General features: G+C 35.3%; 2 protein-coding genes and 1 long non-coding RNA gene across 9 annotated transcripts; 1 reads left to right on the top strand and 2 right to left on the bottom strand.

The window, feature by feature from the left end:
- Nucleotides 1–10: 10 nt before the first annotated feature.
- LOC111776863 (dynamin-2A-like) lies at nucleotides 11–12,789 on the bottom strand. The gene is made up of 22 exons (XM_023656264.1): nucleotides 12,392–12,789; nucleotides 11,365–11,415; nucleotides 11,123–11,243; nucleotides 10,638–10,730; nucleotides 10,225–10,286; nucleotides 8,141–8,258; nucleotides 7,412–7,754; nucleotides 6,704–6,851; nucleotides 5,741–5,842; nucleotides 5,496–5,615; nucleotides 5,085–5,168; nucleotides 4,802–4,929; nucleotides 4,511–4,595; nucleotides 4,250–4,373; nucleotides 3,753–3,829; nucleotides 2,930–2,986; nucleotides 2,092–2,233; nucleotides 1,650–1,801; nucleotides 1,324–1,437; nucleotides 1,150–1,217; nucleotides 858–1,027; nucleotides 11–723 (listed from the first exon to the last, which is right to left on the bottom strand). Exons 1-22 carry the CDS (start codon nucleotides 12,551–12,553, stop codon nucleotides 488–490), a joined length of 2,757 nt encoding a protein of 918 aa, XP_023512032.1. The 5' UTR covers nucleotides 12,554–12,789; the 3' UTR covers nucleotides 11–487.
- Nucleotides 12,790–14,995: 2,206 nt separating this feature from the next.
- On the top strand, nucleotides 14,996–16,436 carry LOC111807931 (probable carboxylesterase 18). Its single transcript, XM_023693725.1, has one exon. It carries the CDS (start codon nucleotides 15,144–15,146, stop codon nucleotides 16,170–16,172), a length of 1,029 nt encoding a protein of 342 aa, XP_023549493.1. The 5' UTR covers nucleotides 14,996–15,143; the 3' UTR covers nucleotides 16,173–16,436.
- Nucleotides 16,437–16,960: 524 nt separating this feature from the next.
- On the bottom strand, nucleotides 16,961–22,137 carry LOC111807947. Of its 7 annotated transcripts, XR_002817006.1 has the most exons (10): nucleotides 21,934–22,137; nucleotides 21,703–21,785; nucleotides 19,985–20,558; nucleotides 19,789–19,866; nucleotides 19,337–19,428; nucleotides 19,141–19,218; nucleotides 18,689–18,780; nucleotides 18,493–18,570; nucleotides 17,806–18,132; nucleotides 16,961–17,712 (listed from the first exon to the last, which is right to left on the bottom strand). It is a non-coding gene; the product is annotated as an uncharacterized LOC111807947 (long non-coding RNA). The 7 variants fall into 7 exon arrangements; XR_002817005.1 differs by having other exon boundaries at nucleotides 16,961–18,132; XR_002817011.1 differs by having other exon boundaries at nucleotides 16,961–18,121.
- Nucleotides 22,138–22,326: the final 189 nt, after the last annotated feature.

Raw genomic sequence — 22,326 nt, 5'->3', positions numbered from 1 at the left:
TAGGCTGTAATAACCCATTAAAAAATCAACATTTGAGATTTACTTGTCTCCTCAATTTTTAATAAAGTACACATTTGTTACATTGCCATCAAAGGAGAGTGAGTGCATTTTTTAGATGGGATCACTATCACCACAACACAAATAATACATTAGTGTCCAAAAATGGGTGCAAACAATAATGAAGGAAAACAAAATCTTAAGAAATGAATAGAGAAATGTAAGAAGAAATACATTGGTGAATTTCAAGGATACTTGGAGTCGGGGCAGGACCGATCTCTAGGAAGCCAAAGGAACTTTGATTTCTATGTACACGCCAGCCTTGTTTCCAAGTTGCAAAGGTAAATCTACCATTCTCCCTGATAGTGGACCAGTAGAAACGTATGAATATGAGAAGACTGGGTACCCAAACTCTGGTGTGCATTGGAGTCACCCGACAAAAAATACTGATGAAGATAAGAAAATGTCAAATAGTATAAACTCAGTCCAACTAATAGTATTTTGAACCCGAAGACGGCGGTGGGGCAGGGGGCATCCGGTTCGGAGTACGGCGACTGTTAGAGCTTGAACGTGAGTTCGAATCCCCATTTTGATCTGAATCGCTATAACGCCGACTATGACCATTGGATGAAGATCTATTATAGTTGGCAGGACCATTAGCTGCAGAATCGAAGGCAGATTTCCAATCTTCACCTGATGATGGAACACTCGTTCTCGGACTGCTTTCTGCAAAGACAAACATTTGTTTATTAAAAAACGGTAGCTCAATGGAAACTAAGCTATAAGTCAAGCTGAATGGAATCAGGTCTTTGTAAACTTTACAAAGGAAACGGCATGAATGAAAGTTTCTAATTGCATACCTGCGCCGTTGTCAGACCAGTTGGCTGCTGCAGCCGCTCGGTTGTCATGTACGCTGAGTTCACGTAGCAATTTAGAGAGAAGGGATGATTGTTTTTGGTAGACCTCTCTCTTATTCTTTACATTGTGATCCTCGAGAAGAAGCTCCTCAATCCTTGGTGTGCTTTGAGCACTACCGAAAAAGAACAAAAATTATTTTCTAAATCATTAACATGTTGGGTCTGATCATAGAACTGCCACAATCATACAAAAGATTAACAAATGTCGCAAACAATAAGCAGAAGTGGATTCAACCTGATCGAACTATACAACTGGTTTAGCATATCTTCCTTGGCTTTCTCAACTTGGCAGAGCACAACTGCCTGCTCAGTTCAATCAATCAACCAGCAAGGTGTAAAATTAAAACCCATTATATGGCATAAGAGGGGCGTACTGATCAACAGTGTAAGTGATTTTTCTGAAGCTTACTTTTGGGACATTGGCAGCCAAACTGTTCAAAACAGCTTCAACATAACCACGTACTTCTTGGGACATCCACCGTAGTTCTTCTTCAGGATCAACAGGTTTTCTAGCCATCATATCCTTAATCAAGTGAAATCAAGTTAATAAGTAATCGCTTGTTTTTCAAAATTAACAGTTACATGATGTATAATAAGAAAAAATGGATGATGTCAACTATAAACAAGATTTTGTGAAGCTAAAACTTGGTAGCATGATGGGTTCACAGAACACAGAAGAAGTCGTGATCATCCAAAAACTTGCTACAAAGAAACGAATGCAAGTTGGTAACTCACAAGAGAACCATCTGAAAAACTCTGCCGCATGGGAAGACCACTATCAGGACCCTTCATCTGTCCTCTGGAAGGTTGAATAACATTACCTATCTTATTCATCCATTCAACCTTGTCAGCCATACTTTCTGCCTTCAAGAGAACAGCATTGTGTGCTGAAACGAGAAAAACGAACCAGTTGTAACACAACAAGTTAACATAGACGTAATTGCAATGGATATTCTCCAAGGAAAGGCAGGCTCTTTGGGACAAAATTGCGATTAGTAAGCATGGATCAATACCCATTAGAGAGTTCTATAGGACGTTTCACCTTTCAACTTCCCCTCTTGTATTTCTCTCTTAGGGTGAAAAAGTATTTATCTAAATAGAACAAAATGTGGCATAACAAGATAGAAGGATCCGCTGCCCATTGCCAAACCACTGGAACAATTAACAGATAACAAACCTTTAAGAACAGTTTTATATGCAACCTTGCTCGTGATCTTGAACATAAGACCTTTTCCAGAATCTGGTCCATTAGATTTCTTATCCTTCGAACCCTTTGAAGGAGCTTCTTCCTCATCTGAAGTCTCTTCAACATTACATTCCTGCAAAATTATTTATAAGAGAGTCAACATGGCAACTCAACCATAATTTGGCAGCCTTGGCTAGAAAGAAATTATAGTTTTCAAGGACGTAGGAAAAGATTATAGGCATGGTCAAAGGGGACTTCCCTTTTTGTACATATAATTCGTTCTATGATAACTATAACAAGGAAGAACTTTTGTAACTTGGCTAGATTTGCCTTTGCTAATGAATTCCCGACTCTGCCCTGTTTGTTATGCTTTTTCATTTCATTAATAAAAGTTGAAATATATGTACACATTATGATGTCCTAAAAAATAACGTTATCAGAAAAGATACCATAGTTTGAATATTTTATTATAAAAGGTGATTTTCTAAGACAATTTTAGTAAAGACAACCACAACCATAACAAAAGAAAGGCATACAAATGAAAGAAAACAAAGGCATATAAAAAGCCAAACCCACAGAAGGTTTACAGAATAATAACAAAACAAATGTGTCACCAACGCCCAAAGAGAAAGATAGAGGGACCACAAATCACTAGAGTCTCTCTCAAACTCTCTCTCTCTCTCTATATATATATATATATATATATTCTTTTATTATTATTTTTTTTTTTTCATATAAGTGAGTATTTGTTAGTAAAGTTTGTGTCATTTGAAAATTAACATAATCACAACTAGAAGAACTTGACAATCTCTATACCACTTCTTCATACCTCCAAAGTGATCACACCACGGAAATGCCTCTCCTCTTGCTTCTTTGTGTAACCAAGCTGAATAAGAAAGGACAAATTGTAAGAACTATTCTTCTAGCACAGGTTAGATGAAGAAAGGACAGAAAATCAAGCAATGGTTACACAAGGAAGTACACGGATTCCCTTTTGAAATTCAGCTTAGATTACAAATTAGACATGCTAATGCAGGAAGAGATCTAAAAACGTAGTATAGAATACATCTACAAGCATCAAGCACATCTTGAATATTCAACGCAATTCCGAAGTGGTAGAGTACCCACAAAATTTCTCAAACGTGAAGCAACAGAATGAGAGATACAAGTAGAAGATGAAGAACCTAATATAGTACTAGCACATCTTTATCAGAATATCAGGACATTCCTTTGCAGATAAATCAATTCTTTTTAAAACAAGAAACAAAGCTTTTAATTGAAGAAATGAAAATAGACATATTCAAAAGATCCAAACTCCTCCAAAGGATTGAAAAAAAAAACAGATTAAAAGAGGAAATGAAAGCATGTGCAGATTAATAAAATATTATCACCTAACTTGTTCAGCTACTGCGTAGTAAGCATAACGAGAGGGAAATTGTCATTGAAATTTATATTGATACGACTTGCCTAGTACTTGATGATAATATTCCATAAACTACTACTACACGCACATTTATTTATTTTTAATAATAATATATATACCCACATGTCCAACAGAATGATGAAAAAGAGAAATCCACCATGAACATTCTTTAGCCATCAGACTTTCACATAATAGCAAATGGAAATGATCGAACACAATGACACAATACCTTTCCCGTCTTTTCATTTAGAACAAACCATCTTCTACTCCATCCATTTGTTTTAGCGCTTTTCTTCAACAGAAAACCTAAAATATTTGAAAGTTCCAAAGTTAACTGGGGTAGTCTTAGTAACCAAAACAGACACCGTTACAAGAACCAGACTCCAATATTCTAGTCATCCAATAATGTAAACCTTCAACATCCAATCCAATTCTTAGATTTTGAATTCAAACTTACAATAAAAAGGATGAAAAGTTTATCTAGACAAAAGATTATCTGACAGACACTATTCAAATGAGAAGTAAACGATTATCTGACAGAGACTATTCCAACAAGAAGCTATATATTCAAAAGGAGCTTTTAAGGCTAACGGCCAACAAAATGTTCACCACAGGATAAGATGTGATGGATTAAGAAAATTACAAGTTAACGAGCATCAGTTGCACAAGAGAGCAAACAGAGAAGTCTACTTACAATTTGAAAAACTGCAGTACACAGATACATACCTGCTGTTATTTCCCCTTCTGGACCAGCAGTCTTCAAACTAGAAGTTTCCTGTACTTCTTTGTCCTCTTTGCCTGGTTTTTCCTTCATCGATTTCAGGCTTCCACTTGTTTGAGGACTAGTTGCCTGACCCAAAATAATATCAAAGAGAAAGAAAAAGGAAAAAGAAATAAGATGCTTATGGTAAGCACGGTGTGAAAAAGTGATAGGAAATCAAATTTTATATCAATTTTCTGTCACTTGAATCATACAAGAACAGATACCCTGTTTAATATTGCTTGCTCTGCCTCGTGACCTTTCTTTGATGATTTGTGTTTCACCTCCTCCTCTCGACGCTGCCTCTCCATCCTAACTCATGCAGAGTACACTTATAAAAATGTTATAAGGAAAATAAATGGCTATAAAATGAACTTTCAACGTTAAATTTGAACTATGTGAATTGAGGAAAAACTAGGGGAAGGTTGGTTAGTTATCCACTCTTTTAATCTTCAATAACATTACTGTTTACTAAGTGAAGAAATTAATAAACAAGCTAAATAACATATTAAAAGTACCTCCTTTGTACCAATCGAATAAAATGTTGTGGAGGCACAAAAGCTCTCTCCATGTCAACAAGTGCAACTACCATTTTCTTCGCTTCGTTCTTAAATCCATCTAATGCAGCACTCGCAATGGCCACAATCTTCAAGAAAGTTGATAAAATTTTAAATTTTTAGAGCCTCTAGGCCACAACGATTTGACACTGTCTTGATCATGCTACATGCATATACCATTTTCTCTTCTCGAGAAATAGGGAGTAATATGACATTAGAAACTAGAGAAATTTGTTAGTGATACCTCTCTTTTGAAAGGCGGGTATCTTCCCAGACCTGGTGTAGAATTTGCAGCAGCAGAAACTATATCCACTAGAACACGATGGACCTTTTTTTTATCAGCCAAGCAAGAATTCCATAAGTAGCAGATTAAATAAACTAAAAGATGAAGTACATAATGATGAGTAGGTGCCTTTTTACATATTTGGCAAGGTAAACGAAAACAAACTTGTACATTTGTTTTCAAGGAAAAAGACTGTTAATCTCAGGTGAGCAATTCAATCCCTATAAACAATGAAAGTGCAAAAAAGATGACAGTGATACAAACTTTAAACATGCAAATATCTAAAATTTTGCACTAGACATAAGAATTGAACTTCGTCTTTAGAGGGAAAAGGACCAACCAAATGAAGAAACAAAGCCCAGCAAGTTTTACCTCGTCAACACAGAGACGTGATGGTTCTTTTGCAAGCTCTAAAACACCTTTTATTAGAGATCGCAAACCCTTTTCAGGGGATATCAAATATGGTTGATAACCATCAGCTTCTAACACAATCTGTTTCAAAATAATCAAAAGACAATAAGTAAAAGTTGCAAAACATAGAGATAATCTGAACGCAAAACAAAAAATTCAACGTCACAAGAACAGAGTGGTGAGAAGAGGAGGCATAAAAAACGTACCCTTTTCACATTGTTAATGTCAAAATGTCTGTCGATTGGGAGCTGCTTGATTCTATTTGGAAAGTTTCCCTCAAAACTAGCAACAATTTTCCAACCAGCACCCTAAAATTGAAAAATTATCGTGAGCAACTGAAACCCACAAACCAAAGGACTTGTTGCACCACTTTGATGTATGAACCGGAATAATCATTCAGACTCCACCGTTACTTTATATTATAAGAATACGTTTATAGGTTATCAACCAGACTAAATGAAGGAAGAAACTGACAACTATATTGGACTAGAAATGACACTAAGCTTGGGATTTCCTTTTTCTCTTTCTTTAATTAACAAAATTTTTGGATGAAACACAGCCAAATGAAGCAAAAACAGAAAAGGAAAAGATTAATTATTGAGATATTTCTAAAATTAGAAATATTTTCCATGAATGCTTTTATACATAATACAAACTACTTTCAACAATTTCTATTAAGCATTTAATTTAATTTTAATTTTAATTCAAGAAGGTAAGGAGTATCTTACCAGCTTCTTACTGCATATAAAAAATTTATAAAAAAATGCACAGTTTAGCGTTCCGTTACTTAAGAGAGATAAGTACTAAACATAGAAATTTTAATTTTAATTTTAATTTCATGATTAAGTTCGGTAGTCTGTAAATGTTTTCATTAAATAAAGTTCGCTTTTATGCGTGAAGTTAAACTAATTACAACCTAGTTTCCAAGTTCATTCAGAACGGGAAGTCTGATGTTTTTCCACCTATTTTCTTGTCCGTTAACATGAGCCTTTAGGGACTAGGAAAATTCGCATCACATGGACACACAAAAAAAGGTTAATATTGCCAATTGTGTCAAGTTGGAGCTGCAACAAGAATGAAATTAACATGTATATTAATAAAATAGCCAGATATGGGTCTCCACCAGTGAAATTAAAGAGAACCAAGTATAAAACCATATTATCACTCACCTCACCAGTTGCAATATGCTGAAGAAACTTATCCTCAAATTCACGGCAGAGTTGCAAGGCTACAGCTCTTGTCCCTTCAGCACTTTCCGACGTTTGATCACCAAACTTTGATAATTCATCTTGAACAATCTGAGACTTTCCTTGTAACCTAGCATATAGTGATTAAGAAGTGAACAAAATCTAGGAAGCCAGTTAACAGAGAAGTACACAGAAATCCCATGGAGGAAGATCAGATACAAATTATATCATACATTTATTGATCTCATTCTTCAACTTAATAACCCAAGACTACATTGTCAAATTTTAAACTAAATATTATTTGTCACAAAATTATTTTTTCAATATTATTTTTATTTTTATTGTTATTGTTATTGATATTTTGAAAAATACCCAACAAAGTTGAAACTTACAAAAGTCAATTACAAGCGAAGCCACCTTTAGACATGCAAACCTTACCAAGATCCAAAATTCCTTATAGCTTCAAAAGATTCTGAGTTGGATGTTCGTTCTTTAATATAAAAATAGAAAATCATTGACATAAAATAATAAATACAAAGTAATATGACCTAGTCATGCAACTGGAATTTGATCAAATTTAATGGGAAAATTTTGACATTACTTACATCGATATGATTGATTGCATATATAAGCAATTTAAAAGCTTGTGGTTAAAGAATACATTTGTAAGGTAGCACCTAAAAGAATTACCCTGATAATAGGTTGGGAAGTCTGAGTTTAATACGGTTCCGTATTTGATGAGCCAAAGCATCCACCAAAGCGATTCTTCCCAGTTTACTCTGTGGGGCTCCAGTCAGTATGGATTTCAGACTTTCGCCCTCGGCCCTCCAGGCAGTTTCCAAAGAATTTTCAGAGCCAACAGCTCCAGACTGTGCAGAAGCAATTGAAACAGATTGACCAATTAAAGCAATCCACGGTATATCTGAAGCCCTTGAAGGTCCTTGATTTAATAATAGAGCCTGAACAGCAGCCAGCGATTTCTGATCCGAAGCAGCTTGATCTATTTTACTAATTATCCCAATAGTTCTAGTCCCTGCAATCAACATGATATTCTTCATTTTAACAACAAAATAATTGACAACAAAGTTGGAGATATTTCATTCAGAGGTAGTTAAGACCCAACCACAAAAAAATGTTAGTTGACGTACAAATAAAAAGGAGAAAGAAAAATAGAGTCTGGAATGACAAAGGTGCATCCAGAACAACAGGTAGCTAACTCTCACATGCCTACATTCCAAACCAATAGTAAAATCAATAGTTACACATGCCTACATTCCAAACCAATAGTAAAATCAATAGTTACACGATTTATGACAACTACAGGCCTAAAGAAAATAAAATTATCTCCTCCCTGCCCTATAATGTATATGCAATCAAAACTACATATACGTTTTAATATGCCCTGGTAATGAAATTTACCTTCACTGTCATATTCCTTTGCCAGTCTGAGTGCACGAGTTGAAGCAATCTCAACTGCTTGAGAGGCAGGCACAATGACTAGCAAAATGGCATCATTGTGCTCAGCATATTCACTAATCTACAAAATAATAACTATCAATCACTCAAATTGCTTGATTAAACAGAAAAGTAACCAAAACCAATAGTGACCCAGGGGCATTTTGTTTCAGAATTGTTATATCACCAATCAAAATGTGTATTGCCTTCCAACGATCACACATGGTATATTGTAGGAGGTATTTCACCGATTTATCATTTTATGATATATCATTACTTAAAAATTAATAAATAACATTTTCAACACTAGTTGGGAGTAAGAAGAGCTCTCTGACTTACCTAATTTATTAACTTACATATATACTATTAGTTTACAAGTTACCCATTAGCTTTAAATGAGCCTCTGTCCAATAATTGCATTTCCTAGCCTTTGAGCTTAGCATGACACTGTCCAAGCCCAACGATTTTTTTTTTTTTTTTTTTTTTTTNAAGATTTTTTTTTTTTTTTTTTTTTCTTTTTCACTTTGTTTCATTCTTTGGCAGTTTTCCCTCCAATAAATGACTCCCTCTTAAACAGAAAACTCAAGGAAGGAAAATCACCTTTATGCTATAACAAGTTCCCTAAGAATTTCTCATCCTCCAAGAACATTAGTGAATTATTTTTCATTTAATGATTCTACCTTTTTTCCTAAAAACAATAAACAAGTGAGGCATATGCTTAATAACTCTAATCATAAATAATGCAAATTGTTTTCTAATGCAATTTTTTAAAATCACAGGATCCAGGAAAATTTAATAATGAAGTCAACCAAAAAAAGAGAGAGAGAGAGAGAATATTGTTAAGATTGCAACATTTAAAAAAATGATCAAATTATATCCACTTTTTCTTATTCCATCAGAAATGGCAGAATCTTATTGAAAGGCTTTTCAGGACATTCCTCTGGAGAGGCAGCAAAGATGGTTCTGGTTTTCATCCTCTAAAATGGGTCACGAGTAAAAAGGAAATTATCAAAGGAGGCCTTGGGATCATCGATTTTCTCAGATAAGCAATCTAGTTTCAACTTGATTATGGAATTTACTACCTACTCAGCTCTTTTGTGGTGTAAATACAAGAATGCTGAACCACAGACCCATAATATAAAAAACTGCCCTTTATCTGCTGCTTTTTGGAACAAGGTGTTACAGACTTCGGGTGGTAATACAGCTTTTTTGGGGGAAATTCTCTCCTTTCTCTCCTAAATCCTCACATATCATCCTTTCAGGAACGATAAGAAGATTATTAGGGAAAATTTCATTGGAGAAGTTGGAAGGAGTGCAACGCTCGATTTTCTCAGATAAGCACTCTAGTTTCAACTTGATTATGGAATTGACTACCTACTCAGCTCATTAATACTCGAGATTGGCTACAATACCATGGTTCTATCTCTCCCCAAATTGCTGTCCTCTTTATTACAAGAATGCTGAATCACAGATCCTTATTATCAAAAATGCCCTTTAGCTGCTGCTTTTTGGAACATTTGATGTTAGAAACTTTGGGGAGGTAATACAGCTTTTCCAGGGGAAACTCTCTCCTTTCTCTCCTATGTCCTCACTTATCATCCTTTCAAGAATGATAAGAAGATTCTTTGGGAAAATTTCATTGGAGCATTTGGAAGGAGTGGAACGCTCGATTTTCTCAGATAAGCAAGCAGAAGAGTTTTTTGTAATTTTCCTTTATAGAACCTCATCTATTATTTTGTAATCATCACATCATTAATGAAACGTGTTCCTACTTGAATTACAGAAAACGAAGGATAATACTTGAGTTAACTTTATAATTAAATTTTCCACATTTGACATTCAGTGTAACTTTCTTTTAAAAGAAAACCATAGTTTATGTATTTGATTTTAAAGTTTTACCACTATCCCCCAGCCTTAGGGTTGCACCGTTGGAAATTAATAACAAAATTTATCAAAGAATCCATTCTATCGCTAAATGTACAAAGGAAGGAATAAGAAATAAAGAGGATCAATAAATGACTACTACTCAAATGGTAATTTGTGCTTACCATTGATTCACTCACGCTCCGCTGATCAAGCCCAGGTAAATCAATCAATTTCAATGGAGGTGCTGAGAGAACGAGTTGTAAACTCAATTAAATAATTTAAACTAAAGCATCAAAACATAGGGACTAAATGGAAACTATACTCAAGACATAGGGACTAAAAATGTATTTCTCCCACCATTCAAACTTTGTGGAAGTGAGAAGAATAACTGTTATACTGTGTTATACTATAATGCATACGCCAGTGTCCATCACTGATCTACCATATGTGGAAGTACTTCCTAACTACTGCTGATCTTATTTCTGGTCAGTACTTGTACACTGTTTATGTGATACTCTCTCACGAAGAGCACATGAAAATACAACCTTGTTAAATTAGAGAAATTGTCAGCCTCTAATCATGGACTCAGAGTTACCTGTACTAGTGCGAAGCTTCAAATAGATTTCATCCCGGCTCTTGCCAGAGGAACCTTTACTTAATCTGTCCTGTAGAGAGTGCCGCAAAGCACCTGCATAAATACAGGAAAAATGAGGAAGAAAACATAAGCAGAGAGATATGGATTAGTTGAACATGCTATACAAACAAAAAAAGAATTTGAATGCTGAAGAATTACCACCAATTACTATCAGTTTACAAAATGTTAAATGGTCATTTTCTAGAACATGAAAGAGGCAAAAGACAGGATGAAAGATATGTCACCAATTGACATTAATAACTTAAAGAGAAGCACTATTTTTTATTAAAACAAATTCAATTAGAAAATAATGTTTATAGAAAAGTAAGAAGGGGAATTAATATAACAGTTAAATTTTGTAGAAATACTTAACCATCCATCAAGCATCAGCACAAAGTTGTAACACCTGGATAAAAGTAAGGCGAGTATCCATTGAAGTCACTTACTTGCAGAAACTTGCTGAGACTTATTGTCAATCTGCAAGATAATTGATTTGCTGCTCAATGAGCTATCCCTCTGTAAATCAATGCTTATGGGAGCTCTAGTAGCACCATTTTCACCAGTTGGCTGGCCAAAAAAAAAAAAAGGATACAAACTCATAAAGTGACGGTCCTAATGTTGACAATTGCGTAGCAGTATATTTAGAAACTCAAATGTAGGTTATGAGAACATTTGAAATCCAACTTACCAAAACAGGATGTCCAATCAAACTATTTAAAACAGCAGATTTACCAGCACCCTGAAAAAAGAAAAAAAAATCAGGATCCATACTATTTCTTAGATGGTAAGGTGCTAGAGTTTTCATGATTGTGCATTAACACTTCGGTAGCAAAAAGCAATAAAAACCGTAGGCTTCTTGTTTTTCCGTCCCTTTCCAATTAATTATTCAGAAGTTCAGTTAAGAAGGTACTGGATTTCTCCTTCCAATGTTTAAAACGGCAGAAAATCACCATAAAATTTATTAATGTTGAGATTATAACACTATAACCATAGAATCATGATAAAGCGACCACAGTATAGGTCAATTCAGTTTCAAGTGATGGTTGAAACTCCATGCCAAATTTATTTCCATATTTATGTGAACTGCTTCAGCACTACCACTCATTCATCGACTGAATATTTGCTTTATTCTTCAGGATGTTTCTGACTCTACACTTATATGCCTTCGACCAGACAAAAAAACTTAGACATATAGAATGGTCCAGAAACAAGTACATCGCAAGTGACCTGATCTCTAAAGTATAACACTACCGAGCAACCTGGTAGACAATCAAAGTTTATCGAAGCAGAGGTAATTTCATCGCTTCTCAAAGTGGCCTGGCAAACTAGAAATGCTGGTGCCGTGAAACATATCAACGCGTTTTCAATAGCTACATGGTCGTTACAGAATAAGTAGATCGATGTATCAATCCATCATCCCAATCTCATGGAAACAGATACAAACGTCCAATGGCCTTGCAATAATGCAGGTGTTCCGATCACCAGGAAGTAGTACACCTCCTTCCAATTATAATCATACGTCAATCTCAATAACTGAAGCTGCACGTTTCTAAAAATTTAACGAGTTTCGGAATTTCTAAGATTCAATTCAGATATGATCTGACACTTCAAGTGAAATTTACGTGAATTCAATGAACAACGCATGGGAAAATGGTAAAGAGATGCCAAAACTAGAAAATGTAATTCGATAACGAATCCGACGGATGAGAAGTTACCACATTCCCCAAGGCCACGACGTTGAGGAAAGTGGAAGGCCTGCGAGAGGAAGCAGTGGAGGTGGAAGTTTCATCGACGTCCTCATCGGCAAGCAAAGCCGCAGCTTGCCGCATCGAGTCCGACAGCTGCGCCAAGTCCTCGATGGCCTCCATTGAATCCATTGTAGGATGAGAAATGAGAGACAGAAGGTGATAACACAGTTGGATCTAACTCAAAGGTGGATCGATTCAATTGGAATCCCGTGACAATATAGATCTCTGAGCACAATTCATCCAAAAAATCAGAAAAAAACGAGGATATTACTGTTGCTCCTTTCCCTTGGTACGAAAATCAGAGAAAATCGAAGAGAGTTCCCTCTCAACTTTCTCCACCATCTTATAATTCTAACAATAATTTGATCGCTTCTCAGTTTTCCCTCGTTATGATTGTCGTTTTTTATTTTATTTTTTTTCACCCTTTAATTAAATTTTATTTACGTATTTACCATGAGATTAGCATAACTCTTGGGATTCTTTTTTTTCTTTTCTTTTCTTTTCTTTTTCATTTTCCTTTTCCTTATCCTTTTCCGGACAAGATCTCTTCGGCTCTTCACAAATAAATTTTAATTTTAATTCTTAATTAATGTCTGGATTGTGTTTGTAAATCAACGGATCAAATAATTGTTTAATTTTAAAAATTATAATGAATTTATTTTTGTTCCTTCGGTTGGTGAAATGTGGAGGCCAAGAATACTACGGATTTCGACGTCCAAAACAGAGGCAATCCCTCCTTCCCTTTCCTATTTCACACTTAAATCTTCTTGTTTAAGCTTTCTAAGAGAATATCCTTTTTACTAAATATTATATAATTAATAAATAATGCCACATAATTAAAATTTACACCTTCATTATGTGGAGGTTATTTTATTATTATTTTTTCTTTTTGTTAGTCAACTTTACTCGATTATCATTTAGAATTGTTTTTTAAATTTTGAAGATTAAGTTGTTACTTTTTAAATTTAAATAACAAATTTACCCAATCAAATAAAATTAATTACTCCACTCATACTCTACTAATGATTATTGCTCGATTTTCATTAAGGTTGAAGTTGTTCTTCTTTCTCATTTTCTTTTGTATTTACATCTCTAGCCGCTCCAATGACACTCTCAATCGTACCTTTGCCAATTTCTTCGACTTCAGTCCCCTTCCTCTCTGATTTCAGCATCAATACCTCCTGCAACATTTGGTTTCGTCTCTACACTCCTAGATCTGAATCAATAACATCTAAATCTTGGTCGTTGATCATATTTGTTCAGGGCGGCAGCTTCGTATTCATGGCTTCCCATTCCAAGCTCTTTGACGATCTTTGTCGTAGGCTTGCTTGCTAGATCTCAACCATCAACATCTTTGTCAATTACCATCTTATTCCTAAGCATCAATGGTTAGGTTATGGAGCCTATGTTTACTTATAACTGATATCAAAGCGTGGAGAAATTCAACAAGATATGTGAAGATGGAAAACTTAAAAATTGGAATCGAGAAGTTTGATGGAACCAGTTTTGATTTTTTGAAGATGCAGGTTGAAGATCTTTCTGGAACATATGATTCACCATCAGAGCTTGGAGAAATTCACCATCGTATGTACAAAAATATCTCCATGAACCATTGTTTGAGGTGAAGCCATATTCCATGTCCAAAGAGAAGTGGAAGCTCAATAATCATTAAGTTCTAGAGTTGATTTGGTTGACGTTGTCCAAAAACATGGTGCTCAATATTATCAGGGATAAGACAACATCGGATTTGTTGAAGGCACTGTCAAATATATATGAAAATCATTGGTTATGAACAAGGTATATTTGTGTTCAATCTACACACGTTTGATAGTAGATCTATTACAAATAATATCTATTACAAATAATATAATGATTGGTTGTAAATCAAGTTATGTGAAAATTAATTTCAAAGATGAAATTATAATATTGAGTTTAATATCATATTTATTCGAGTCTTGAAATACTGTTGTTGTCGGAATCAACCGTTCTTGTAGATATGGAAAATTGAAGTTTGATGAAATATGAGGTATAGTTGTTAGTGAATATATTACAAACGGGAAATTGAGAATTCATTTGACAACACTCTTAATGTTGAGAATTCATTTGACAACCCTCTTAATGTTGATTTAAGGGGAAGAAGTAAATAGAAGAGCCAAATAAATATGCCAATCAAAATAAAAGAATCAAACAACATTTATTAAATTATAAATAAATAATGAACTCAAACAACATTTATTAAATTATAAATAAATAATGAACATAATTCAGTCTAACAATAAACTATTTAGATTAAACTAGAAGATTAATTGAAACTTTTATTAATTTATTTTTAAATATTTAAGTATTTTTAACTCAATTTCAATATATAATTTCTTTAAAAAAATTATAATTTATTTTAAAGAAAAAAGAAAAAGAAAAACCGACTCCTTTTTGCCGTAGAACAATTTGCTTTTTCTTCCCTCCAACGTGAGTCTCCAACTTGGTCGCACTTGTCGCCTTCACAAAGAACACCACATTCTTTTGAAATAAAGAATGAAGTATAGCTGAAGCTTCCAGTTTGATAACCTAATTAATTTCATATGGAAGTGAAACTATAGTATTTGAAGATTATTAATTTACACAAAATACCCAATTAATTGCCCAACTATAAAAAGGGAATAAGTGGACGCCGAGAGAGTAGAGTTTCAGAGGTTACGATAATATTAATCATACCTTCAGCATGTCTTCCACTGGCGACACTCAATCTCCTTCCTCATCTCCCAACCTTCCATCCAAGCGTAAGCTTGCCGATCTATTATCTTCCGTCCTTTTCCGACATGCTTTCCGATCAGATTTTACCGTCAACCGCGGTTTCCTCCGCCTACTCGACCGTAAAGTACCTCCTTCTTCCACCAATCGCGGCGTCGCCTCCTTCGACACCACACTCGATTCTTCATCCTCCGACCTCTGGCTTCGTGTTTATAATCCTCCCACGTGTTCCGAGTCCGATCGTGTGCCTGTTATCATATACTTCCACGGTGGAGGCTTTGTATTCGGCTCCGCCGATTCTCAGCAGATCGACTCGTTCTCTCGCGATTTTGCTCGCGAAATCGGAGCCATTGTCGTCTCCGTCAACTACCGCCTCGCGCCGGAGCACCGATTTCCGAGCCCATACGACGACGGATTTCGCGTTCTGAAGGCAATCGACGAAGGATCGATCTCCAAAAGTCTTCCAGAAAATGCTGATATAAGCCGCTGTTTCATCGCCGGCGAAAGCGCCGGAGGAAACATCGTGCATCACGTAACGGTGAGAGCGGCGGAATATGAGTTCAAGAGGCTTAGGATCGCAGGTATGATTGCCATACAGCCATTTTTGGGAGGAGAAGAGCGGACAAAATCAGAGATTCGATTTGGGAGAGGCGGTGGACTGACTTTGGAAGTGACGGATTGGTATTGGAAGGCGTTTCTACCGATCGGTTCGAGCCGGGATCACCCGGCCGCTAACGTGGTTCGGTCCGGGTCCGATGTTTCGGGGCTGAAATTACCACCGGCGCTTGTTGTGAATGGGGGCTTGGATTTGTTAAGCGATCGGATCAAAGAGTACTGTGAGTGGCTGGAGAGATCGGGTAAAGAGGTTCGGGTCGTGGAGTATCCGAATGGGATTCATGGGTTTAGTTGGTTTTCAGATCTTCCGGAATATTCCATGCTGATGCAAGACGCCAGAGAATTCACCAGACAGAAGGGTCTCGTAAAATTAAATCCGAATTAGTTAAATGAAATAAAAAAAGAACCAAGAAACTTCCTGTTTTTCTTTTTTTTTTTTTTTTTTTTTTTTTTCCTTCTTGTTTCATACACGTGGCGTACAAATTTCAGGGAAGGAAGTCTGTAGTACTTTCAGGAAGGCCAACAAAATGGATGTTGTGGTAGTTTCTGAAACAATATTATAGTCACGTAACGTGATTAGAAGAATTATAAATTGCGTGATGCCTACCAGTATTTTGGGATTATAATACTCTTAAATAAAACACGGCTATCAAAATACATAAACCGGATAGAAATCAAGAGATGAAAAACTCGATGAATGATGCGTTCAAAGTTTTGTTTTTCTATCTTTTAAGTTTTGATTTCTAGTATAATCTTGATGGAATCTCACTTTTGCTTACTAATATTTTTGGATAAAATTTATAGAATAATATTACTAAAAGAAACAAGCTAAAGAACTCAACTAGTCTTCAATAGTTATCTAATTGTCATTGTCATCCAGCTATTGTTATATAGTAATATAGTTTACTGACTATATTCTTTATGGTCATCTTTATAATTTTGTTTTCACCAAACATCTTGTACAAATTGGTTTTTGTTCTAAATAGATTCTAAAGAAAATAACCTTGTGAACAAACCAGCTTCACATCTTCTAATATCTTGAATAAAATCTGTAAATATAATACTAAGTAGATGCAAAGTTAATTTTAATGTTTGAGTAAGAGAGATAGCACACATCTAATATCTTTCTATAATAAACAAGAGTTTGATATATATATATAGATAACGGATTCATCTGACCAATTTACTTATAATCTCATTATCATAGGTCCTTAAACTCCTACTTTTTCTTTTCCTATATCTTTTCCGGCCTAATACCTCCCTCTTTTTGGAACAAGACAAATAGAGAGTGCCATATTTTTACCCTCTTTCTAATACAATACAATGTAACACTTATAAAAGACGCATTAAAGTGTTGCACAATAAGACTATTTTAGCTTTATGTATTATTATCTTTTGGGCATTTGATACCTTAAAAGAGTAATTAAAGACGATCATATGACTAAGCTAAACTCTCTCTTTGAAAGACATAAGAGGAAGATGTGAAGATGTGAAAATGAATGAAAAGTAAAATGTTTTACAGAAAAATATGCAGAGATATGACACAATCCTATGACACCTCAAAAGAATAATGGAAGGTAATCATATTGCTTAACTTGAACCCTCTCCCCAAGGAACATTATTAGATGTGGAGATGGAGAAAAAGTGAAAAGTTTTTAATCAAATGGAATCATCTTTTATGTTAACTTAGATGGTGATAGTACAAATGCAAATAAGTATAATGTGTTTCATTAAAATGATATATAATTTAACAGGACTGTTGGGAATACCAAAAAAGTTGAGATGGCTGAGTTAGTCTAAGGTATCAGATTAAGGTTCTGGTCCGAACGGGCATGGGTTCAAATCTTACTCTCAACAAATTACTACTACTTTTTTTATGGATTTGTGTAGCACTTAAAGAATTCCTTTCTAATCTAAAAGCTAACCTGATGAAACTTCGTTGGGTGAATGATGAAAATGTACTTGATGAGACGAAAATCCTTTTGCTTCCAGATTTCTACACTCCCTTGGGTGCTAACCTGATGAAACTTCGTTGGGTGAATGATGAAAATGTACTTGATGAGACGAAAATCCTTTTGCTTCCAGATTTCTACACTCCCTTGGGTGCTAACCTGATGAAACTTCGTTGGGTGAATGATGAAAATGTACTTGATGAGACGAAAATCCTTTTGCTTCCAGATTTCTACACTCCCTTGGGTGCTAACCTGATGAAACTTCGTTGGGTGAATGATGAAAATGTACTTGATGAGACGAAAATCCTTTTGCTTCCAGATTTCTACACTCCCTTGGGTGAATGATGAAACTTCCTAAGCCAAGCGTCAAAATGTATCCTTCCTGTTAAATCACTGCCCAAAAGCTTATTACTCATTTAATCTATCACCAAAGTTCAATATTAATAATGAGATCGTTAATATTGCAGGATTTTAAGCTAAATCATCCTTGCTTCCAAAACTATGATAAACTAAAGCAGTTAATATATTCCCCATACATATTTACTATAATCCTGTCAAAATTATCCATCTCACAACATTGTATTAAAATAAAAAGATGGAAGGGACGAAAGAGAAGAAGAAAGGTTGATCATTGATGTGCATAATTTCACTTCACAGCTTTGGTATTTTGTATCAAATGAAATTAGAGAGAGATGAAAATAGAAGCAGACTATTTTTACGGCAAAATAAAACTGATAAGATAACTATACTTACAGGTGATTGCAACTAGGAATAAACGTAAACGCAGTAATAGACTGGAGAACATGTGCGGCGGTTTTGGCATCTGGCTCCCTGACTCGCAAGAAGAAGCGGGTGAGTCTTAGATATGCAGTTCATTTCTGGCAAATATGCGAGTACTGATGCAAATATGCCAGTAGGTACTTTGAAGGTAGGAATTTCAAGCAAATACCTTCCCCTAATATGCCTGGATCCACGGTTCCCTTGGGTGAATGATGAAACTTCCTAAGCCAAGCGTCAAAATGTATCCTTCCTGTTAAATCACTGCCCAAAAGCTTATTACTCATTTAATCTATCACCAAAGTTCAATATTAATAATGAGATCGTTAATATTGCAGGATTTTAAGCTAAATCATCCTTGCTTCCAAAACTATGATAAACTAAAGCAGTTAATATATTCCCCATACATATTTACTATAATCCTGTCAAAATTATCCATCTCACAACATTGTATTAAAATAAAAAGATGGAAGGGACGAAAGAGAAGAAGAAAGGTTGATCATTGATGTGCATAATTTCACTTCACAGCTTTGGTATTTTGTATCAAATGAAATTAGAGAGAGATGAAAATAGAAGCAGACTATTTTTACGGCAAAATAAAACTGATAAGATAACTATACTTACAGGTGATTGCAACTAGGAATAAACGTAAACGCAGTAATAGACTGGAGAACATGTGCGGCGGTTTTGGCATCTGGCTCCCTGACTCGCAAGAAGAAGCGGGTGAGTCTTAGATATGCAGTTCATTTCTGGCAAATATGCGAGTACTGATGCAAATATGCCAGTAGGTACTTTGAAGGTAGGAATTTCAAGCAAATACCTTCCCCTAATATGCCTGGATCCACGGTTCCCTTGGGTGAATGATGAAACTTCCTAAGCCAAGCGTCAAAATGTATCCTTCCTGTTAAATCACTGCCCAAAAGCTTATTACTCATTTAATCTATCACCAAAGTTCAATATTAATAATGAGATCGTTAATATTGCAGGATTTTAAGCTAAATCATCCTTGCTTCCAAAACTATGATAAACTAAAGCAGTTAATATATTCCCCATACATATTTACTATAATCCTGTCAAAATTATCCATCTCACAACATTGTATTAAAATAAAAAGATGGAAGGGACGAAAGAGAAGAAGAAAGGTTGATCATTGATGTGCATAATTTCACTTCACAGCTTTGGTATTTTGTATCAAATGAAATTAGAGAGAGATGAAAATAGAAGCAGACTATTTTTACGGCAAAATAAAACTGATAAGATAACTATACTTACAGGTGATTGCAACTAGGAATAAACGTAAACGCAGTAATAGACTGGAGAACATGTGCGGCGGTTTTGGCATCTGGCTCCCTGACTCGCAAGAAGAAGCGGGTGAGTCTTAGATATGCAGTTCATTTCTGGCAAATATGCGAGTACTGATGCAAATATGCCAGTAGGTACTTTGAAGGTAGGAATTTCAAGCAAATACCTTCCCCTAATATGCCTGGATCCACGGTTCCCTTAGCTGCACCATTCAATAGGCTCCCAAAGGCTGTCAACTAGGCTTACAAGAATTTGATACGTTGGTGTGCAATAGTGGAAGTGAGCTGTATTATCCATGGCAAGATACAGCAGCAGATACAGATTATGAATCACACATCGTCTACAGATGGGCAGCAGAGAATGTCAGTTCGACAGTGACAAGGCTTGCTAAGTCGGAAGGTGGGAACAAGGATGACATTACGGAACATTTAGGTGTATAGAGTTCAAGGTGCTGCTCCTATAGGGTGAAACCAACTACCAATGTAAGAATCAAAATATGCTTTATTGTACTGACTCGAAAAAATGGAATTTGTGGCCTAGGACTGCATATATCTCACGAGCCTTACTCGATCATCCATTCTCAATCTGAACTGTGCAAAACTACTTATAAGCAGAACTATTTTGAAGAAAACCATTAGACATATTGTAGAGAATAGGGGGATAGGTGGTCAAGAACTACCTTCAACCGTATCAGCTGATGCTTCCGTTTCACTGGCTCGCTTAGCCGTTTCAAGTTTAACCTGAAATAAATTCTAATCAGTTATTTTGGAGTGACAGTAAGTAAGGGAATGTTCAATCTGCAAAAGAGACAATGAAAAAATGGTTTAACGATCAAAATATTTTCAGCCTCATCTTGTTATAAATAAATTGATAGGCCCAAGCACAATCTTTTAGCTCCAAATTACTTGTTTGGTGATTAAGGACTAAGCATAAAAAATGAACACTTCGACTATCTTCGCTCCAACAATTAGAGTGATGATTTACTAAGGGGTGGTTTTATTGACAAGATCGAGGCCCTAATATTTATCTCTCAAGATTGTTTGATTGATTCCCATTCAAAGCAAATACAATACCGACTAAGTACCAAAACCATGATATAAGTGAAAAGATCGTGATCAATGAAAAATATTATTGAAACGATTATCTAGAGCCAAACTAAGTATATGCCATTAAGAGCGTAACATAAGATGAAACTTGAGCATAAAATTTCTAATGGACTTCCATGATGACATTTGAAATTCACATATAGTGATCCAGAAAGCTTCTACTTAGAACCTGAGTAGGAAAAAACTTTCATATATGAGCTGTAGAATTTAAGCTACGCATACTCTAAATATCTAGTTTCTATATACAGATATTGGATTAAAGTCACGGTAAGAATCACTTGGATGCTTGTTTACTAAATCCCTTCAAATCCATGTACAAAATCTAGCAGTTACAGCTGTTGGAGCAGTCTATGGATAACCATGTAATCTCACGAGTGCAAAGAAACGGCCGCTGAAATAAACCATAATTACTAATATGATAAGAGAAGTAGTTGAGAGGCGGAATCCTACTTCTATGTGAATCATGTTAGCATTTACCCAATCCTATAACAAAGGTTGCTTAATAGACTAGATTTCAGAACAGGAATAGCGGATTCAGAATATTGAAATTGGACTGATGTCCTCAGCAACTTTGGTATAACAAGTACTATCATGGTTTATATCACTGTTAACACATCACGCACCACCGACAGAACCAGAAATTCCAAATTGCATAGTTCAATAACCTCTTCTCAATACTTTTGGCTCCTAACCTCTTCTCAATATTTTACTAAATGCATAAGGAAAAACGTTCGGATGCAGAAATAAGGAACTAGAAGACTATAAGTAGAGACTTGACCAGAAGTGAAATCTCCACAGTTTGAGTAGTACGAAATTACATATGCTCTTCGACAGAGTTCTTCAAAGCTTGATCCTCCACGTCTGAGTAAAGTTTGATACAGAATCAATCCAAATTAGTGTTACTAACCCACAAAATTAGTGTTACTAACCCACAGGAACATGAAAAAACATATTTCTGTAAGTTAAAACTTGGATTTAGTCCTCTGGAGATGGAGGAGTCGGTACGTACCGTTCATTTGTAAGCGCAAGATCTTCGTGTACTGCAAATACTCTTCCATCCTTGACAGTTCACGGAGCAAGAAGCTGTAACCTGTAATTTAGTTAAAGTTTCTGTTCAGTGCCGACACACATCAAGTGGTGAATGTGACTGAAAACGCAGAGCGGAAGCCAAGAAAGAGAGGCATGAGGCGCGCGCTACTCTCCAATAAGATCAATTTGGAGGGAAAAAGTTGTGACTTCACCGTATGGTAATTGATATTTAATAACTCAGTTACATGCATAATAGGATCTCAACTTTTGCCTAATAACTTAATATACATATTAACCTTTTTAGAAAATTGAATATTTGACGTATTTATTAAACACAAGGTTAAAGTGGATGATATGAAATATAAATAAATTA

Source organism: Cucurbita pepo, chromosome LG01 (genome assembly GCF_002806865.2).
Source record: "Cucurbita pepo subsp. pepo cultivar mu-cu-16 chromosome LG01, ASM280686v2, whole genome shotgun sequence".
Classification (NCBI taxonomy): Eukaryota; Viridiplantae; Streptophyta; class Magnoliopsida; order Cucurbitales; family Cucurbitaceae; genus Cucurbita; species Cucurbita pepo.
The sequence above is the reverse complement of the archived record's forward strand: the minus strand, read 5'-3'. Positions and strand labels throughout refer to the sequence as shown.

Excerpts from the sequence above, each read along its gene's own strand:
- LOC111776863 (XM_023656264.1), bottom strand. The coding sequence starts at position 12,553 with ATGGATTCAATGGAGGCCATCGAGGACTTGGCGCAGCTGTCGGACTCG. Across the intron at positions 4,374-4,510 it reads AGCAAGCAATATTAAACAGG|GCAACTAGTCCTCAAACAAG; the intron begins GTATCTGTTCTT and ends ATTTTGGGTCAG. Across the intron at positions 2,987-3,752 it reads TAAATGAAAAGACGGGAAAG|CTTGGTTACACAAAGAAGCA; the intron begins GTATTGTGTCAT and ends TTTCTTATTCAG.
- LOC111807931 (XM_023693725.1), top strand. The coding sequence starts at position 15,144 with ATGTCTTCCACTGGCGACACTCAATCTCCTTCCTCATCTCCCAACCTT.